At 48.5% G+C, this 6,335-nt stretch overlaps 1 protein-coding gene across 2 annotated transcripts in view; it reads left to right on the plus strand.

Annotated features, from left to right (window-relative positions):
• The window catches only part of dennd2c (DENN/MADD domain containing 2C), a 45,805-nt gene that overhangs the window by 5,688 nt on the left and 33,782 nt on the right, over positions 1-6,335 (plus strand). For both annotated transcript variants that reach the window (XM_063208690.1, XM_063208689.1), the window contains exon 2: positions 3,028-4,580. In XM_063208690.1, coding sequence (XP_063064760.1) covers positions 3,358-4,580 — 1,223 coding nt within the window. In that variant the 5' untranslated portion in view covers positions 3,028-3,357. The remainder of the gene's footprint in view (positions 1-3,027; positions 4,581-6,335) is intronic.

Genomic DNA, 6,335 nt, shown 5'->3' on the forward strand with positions numbered 1-6,335 from the left:
TGAAATAGTCCTATAGTATTATTTAGTATGCTTGCCAAAGGCCTCTGCTTGCCCCCAGCAAGCATGCTAATTGTTCTCCAACAGTTTATTTAGTATGCTTGCGGGAAAGCATATTAATTGTTCATCAACAGTTTATTATTATTCTACATTTTTCCATTCACCTCGGCATATGGGAATCGCCATTCATTAGTACAGCGGCTTTGAATCGTTGCAGCGTTCGAGATAGAGACACGGTTCGAGTGCCAAAACGAACAGCTCGAAAAGGTCTCAGGGTGGAGTATTTTTCGCTGGCCTACCCCCTTTCATTCATTCACTAGACTTGTTTTTCCTCAGTTTTCTCTCTGTTTTCCCCCTCATTGAAATGAATGGTAGAATGGTCAAGATGATAATGTCACAAACTGTGGCAGTTAGAGTGAGAGGTGACCTGTCCTGGGGTTTTTGTATCAACTAGGTAAAGGCATTGTCAGAGAGGTATTGGCTCTGAATACAAACTGTGTGAATATCATAAGCCAACTCTTAAAAATGTTACAAAGAGAGCAGTTTTAAAATCCCTATGATGTGACCCCATTCACTTACAAAAAAATGTGTGAACAGCTCAGCGCATAGGCCTGAATATGTCCATTTTTTGACTGAACCATTTGGCCAAGAAAAGTGATCTCAGCTTTGACATGAAGAGCAGGTTTGTGCCATTTGTGTGTCAATATCATCTGACAACTTGCAAAACTTTTGGAGATATGACAGCGTAAAAATAAGACTGCACATATTACTCAGCTATTGACTGCCAAACTGTCACCTTTAGAATCTTCAGTCATACACACACACACACACATGCAGCCTTGTAGAACTTCAGACCTCTGCTGTCAGTAAGTGGCAGTGGCCTACTGGGTAGGGTGTTGGTCTGTCAGAGGGTTGCAGGTTTGAATCCCACCCTTACCTCTCCCTACCCACCCATTGCTGAAAGGCACCTGAAGCATCTCCATACATGCACGCACACGCACGCACGCACGCACGCACGCACACACACACGCACACGCACACGCACACACACACACACACACACACACCTCTCTCTCTCTCGCACAGAGACACACACACACACACACACACACACACACACACACACACACACACACACACACACACACACACACACACACACACACACACCTCTATCTCTTTCCCTCGTGTTTCTGTGTGTGTATACAACAGCTCTGTGTGTGTGCATAATCCGCAAGCATACCAATAGCATTGTCTCTCCGGAAATGCAGTCTTATTATTATTATTATTATTATTATTATTATTATTATTATTGTTGTTATTATTGATTTATTTTCTTCCAGATATAACGTTTTTTTGTGATTTTATGCGTGAATAGAATATGGCTTCATCGAAAAAAGTTGATACTCGTGATCCTAAATTCATAAACTCAAAGTTGCAAGTTGGATCCTAAATATCACATAGGCTTTATGCAGCCATATTTGCGTATAGGTATCCTAGGTATCGTTGTGCTTCAGGGATATTCTTAACAAATCAAGTTGAATGATATACCAGGCTTAATTTACAATAATTTTTAACAATAAATTATGTTTCATTGCAACTTGGAGGGCATTTCCACCTTTTATCTTAAAAAAAACCCTGAATTTTGCTGTCCATGGGCTAAAAGTGTGTTTATGACATAGTGTGTCTTTAATCTGGTAACCAAATACTTAGCTCACCAGCTCCTCCTCTTAATGCTGAATCCATGCATACCTCATATGTTAAATTTGGTTAAACTAATAAAAAGTTATAGCAGTTTATATATTTTAGAGCGCCCCCCGCAGGCCATTTTGGTATCTGTGTGTTTGACACTCGAACCCAAATTGTTCTATGGACCCTAAACTTCAATTTGGGAGTGAAAACCAAACTTTAACTCAAATTTGAAATGACTGACAAAAAATGCACATGCCTACGACCCCACTATTGCCCATGATGGTATAAAAAAGGTATAAAAAAAGTCTAAAATTTCACTCGTTTCTTATTACTACTATCTCTCTTTACTTTTACGACTATGCTGGCCATAGACAGGCTGTGTGGCATGACCGTGTTGTCTTGGCAGTGCGTGATAATGGGCCTTCTGCCTTCTCAAACATGCTTGCTATTTCCTGCATGCCTTCGCATCATGGGCTGTCATCCGTGATGTGTGTGCTTCTCAGCGGGTTTACTTCTTAGAGAGATTCCCCTAAAGAGAATCCAGATTGAATGCATAAAGGGAAAAAGATGAAAAAAGAAAAGGCACTCTCGATTCTCCGTCGTTGCTTTCGTGTTAGTATGAAGGAGCTCTTTGAAAAGGCACGGAAATTAGATTACGTGATGGCTCGGGACGGTTTAATCCACCGTAGAATTTTGTGGCGGGGAACAGATGTAGGCTACTAGGGGAGACAGATAAATCAACATCCCGTCCAGTGAGATGTTTTTCCGGCAAACTCAAACTCGGACTCCCCCCTCTCCTCTGTAAAGTGGCCGGCTGCTTTGTTTCTTGTCCGTCCCCCGCACTCGTCTCTTCCTCAGGTTTATTTTTGGCCGTTGACCTTGAGCAGGGAGCCATCTTCTTCCCCAGTTTCCTCCCTTTATGTGTTCGTCACACAGATCCCTCACCCCTGCAGTCAAAGCTCGTTGTCTGTCTGCTGTGCTGAACCATCGTATTACAACCTGTAAAATGCTGAAGTTTGAACCTGTAAAAGTCTTGCTTCCAGAGTTGTGTAAAGTAGAAGTAGAAGTACTCTTACCAATGTAATTGCAACACTAGTGGTATGATATTACATAGTTTCATTTCATCTTTGTAATATCATACGTGTGTTGTAAGTACATCTGTAAGAGTACTTCAACTTTTACTTTATACAACTCTGCTTGCTTCTTTTTCTTCATTTGCAGGAGTAGCCACTTCTCTACGTTTGTAACTTCAAAGCTTAAGTTCACCTCTGATTTTGTATGAGATGTTGAAACACCTTCAGCCCATGATGATTTCTTGTTTTGTGTTTTATCTTACAGGATCCGTGCTAAAAGAAGAAGAGAGAGTGTAACCATAGCATAACTCAAGGAAAGGGAAGTTGAAACCACCTAAAAACGGAAAGAGGCATTTTTTGTTGTCATTTGGGAAGTCCCCCTCGCCTCTGCTCTCCTCTCCTCGCTTCAATCAGGCAACACGACCAGTGAAACCCTCCACCCTGGAGAGAACACCAGGTAGAGAAGGAGGAGGGAGCCCAACACTAGGCTCCAGGTCTTTCTCGAAGGGGTCGTCCGGCCTAATGTCTCCCCCAGGAATGACTCCGCTTTGAGGCTCAAGGTGCGTCGGTGGGCCCCTCTCCTCCTCCTCCAGCCATGCTGGCCCTCAGCATGGAGCATGGCCATGGAGCTCGCAGAGGGGTGGGGGGAATCAGCCGCAGCCAGGGCAGAGGCCAAGGCCGAGGGCAGGGCCAGGGTCGGGCCACCACCACCACCACCACCACCGCCGCTGCTGTCACCGTTGGTGCCTCCAGCAAGGTGGGGTCCTCCTCGGCCGTGGCATCCCCACCCAGGCTCTCCCCAACCTCGGGCCGACCCCTACCCCGCGGAGCCCCGCCCCTCAACATCCGGCAGAAGATCTCTCAGTGGGAGGGGCTCAGCCAGGCCGAGGATATCCAGGCGAGCGGTGTCGGAGGGGGGGTGAAAGGTCACAGTCGAGGAGGAAACGCGCCGCTGAGGCGGGAGCTGTCTAGCGATGCGCTGGGAAATGGAGTCCGTTCCCCAGTGATGACCCGCCACAACCATCACTACCGGGCCGATGAAGACCCACGTGGTAAAGCCACTCTGTCCAAAGCCAAGAGCCTGGGCTTGGACTTCAGGGAAGACGCCAGGAATGTGTGCAGCTCCGCCATCGGGCGCAAGATGGTCGAGACGAACACCCAACGTATTCAGACCATCTCATCGCCCCGGCTCCAGGACCGTGGCGGGCACACGGGCCTGGGCAACACGGCGAGCTGCGCCCCTGTGCTCTCACCCAGTCCAACCCGTGCTCTTAAGGTCATCCAGCTCAAGACTCCCATCCTCTTCACGGAAGCCTCCCCCTCCAACGGGGTCCAGACGGGTGTGGCTGCCCAACGGGACTCCGACCTCTCACCTCTACCTCCACTACCTCCGTGTCCGGCCTCTCCAGCGCCCTCATTAGAGGACCCCGAGGACAGACTCCCCCCTGGGAACTTCTACACCTCGCGCGGCTTCTGGAAGCAGCTGGAGGCTAGTGACAGCCTCTGGGACAAACACAGGGACGCTTCTCTGGCGTCCGGTACCAACATCTCCGGCTCCGGTACCGGCACCTTCAGAGGCTTCCCGTTTACAGACGAGGTCCCGGCGCCGCCCAAACCGCAGCGCACCTTCCAGTACAGGGGGACGGCGGGGTCAGATAGCAACGCGGCCAACTGTGGGAACCAGTGGGACTGCCAGGTCACCAACAGAACCAGAACTGCCCGAGGCAGAGTTCCCCTGGGCCCCCCTTCCTGCCCCCCTCCGCCCTGTCCTGTCCTCCTCGGCCAAGGAAATGGCTTTTCAAGGCACAAGAAAAACAGGTGAGAAGTCGAGCCGTTAAGGTCGTCAGGTCAATCAGTTGGTCAACTTTTCCTTCCTTTCCAGCGTTTCCCTTTTCCCCACTTAAAGCAATACTAAGTAGTTTTTAATTTCGGTTTTCCTACAGTTTGAATGCGGAAACGCTACTTACCAACATTAATGTGTTTTACAGGCCATGCGTGGCGGCAAAGTGAATTCAGAGATGCATTTCACCCTGTTACAAGTCTGTGATGAAACACTGAAACAATCTTGGAAAACTGCATGGTGTTGCTCTAATTTGTTAATGCCCATCGGTGTCCTTCTTCTACTCCCGTGTCTCTGCCATTCTCTCTGTGTGTCTCACTTTTTCCACACCAAATGACATTCCACTATACTTAGCCTGTTTTGGTTAATGATTGTTCCATGAGTTTGACTTTAAAATACCTTCGTAAATTAGCTGGATATTATAACAACACTGACCTACACACACACACACACACACACACACACACACACACACACACACACACACACACACGCACAGGGAGCCCTCAGGGTCTCTGAGGGCAAAGAGAGAGACACACACACAGACGAGAGAGAGAGAGAGAGAGAGAGAGAGAGAGAGAGAGAGAGAGAGAGAGAGAGAGAGAGAGAGAGAGGGAGAGAGCAGGCCGCAAGCGAGCAACCAAAAGAGCCTTTCATGGAGCTGTGGAGGCTAGTCACTTTTGGTGCCAAGCAGTCTGGAATAATGAAATCTGTTTTAATGAAATTAGAGCCGGAGGACACACTCGAGTTGAGACGCTTACTGTCTGCGAGTGCCCCTGCCTTACATTCCCCTGCACTCCACGTGTCTCTGTCTTCTCCCTCTCTCCCTCTTTCCCTCTCCATCTCTCCCTCCATTATAATCTCTATGTCAATCTCTCCTTCACAATCTCTATCTCTATCCCTTTCTCTCCATTTCCCTCTCTTTTCTACTCCACCTCCATCTCTCTCTCTCTCTCTCCCTCTCTCTCCCTCTCTCTCTCCCCTATTCCATGTGGTGCCATGTGGTGGTTGCTCTGAGTGCGTCCTGACGAGGCGCGTGGTACACACTAGAGAGATAAATAAAAACACTGGGCGGCCATCCCTCTTGCCTGACTCACACACTCTGTAGTGACGGGAAAGCAGCAGGCAACAGCCGGGTCCCTTATCTGGACTGCAGTTGGGGTTTACTGCCCTGTTATTGCAGTGTTGTCCTCATTTTTACACAGCGCGACAGAGCTTATTGTGTGTGTGTAGCGTGTGCATGTGTGTGTGTGTGCACGCAGAGCCTACAAACAGCATGCTTTTTTGGGCAGGGACAGGGTGTTTATGTAAATGTCCTGGCTCTGTGTGTGTGTGTGTGTGTGTGTGTGTGTGTGTGTGTGTGTGTGTGTGTGTGTGTGTGTGTGTGTGTGTGTGTGTGTGTGTGTGTGTGTGTGTGCGCGCGCGCGCGCTTGTGTATGTGTGTGCGTGCTGTGGGTGCATGCATGCATGCACAGAGTTCACCAGTGCAACGCTTTGGGTGGAGTTCTTGGCAGTGTGCATGCAGGATTATGTGTGTGTCTGCGCGTCTGTGTGCATGGCCTACCAATGCCTTGTTGTGGGTAGATCTCTGAGGCCCATTCGATATGCTACCGGTGTATCTAAATGCCCTATCTGCCTGCGTGCATGCTCTGCTGTGTTGTATTGTGTGTCTGTAGAGCCTACCAATGCCTTTTTGTCGGCTCAGTTCTGTGGCCTATTCGATATGATACTGC

Source organism: Engraulis encrasicolus, chromosome 10, assembly GCF_034702125.1.
Source record: "Engraulis encrasicolus isolate BLACKSEA-1 chromosome 10, IST_EnEncr_1.0, whole genome shotgun sequence".
Classification (NCBI taxonomy): Eukaryota; Metazoa; Chordata; class Actinopteri; order Clupeiformes; family Engraulidae; genus Engraulis; species Engraulis encrasicolus.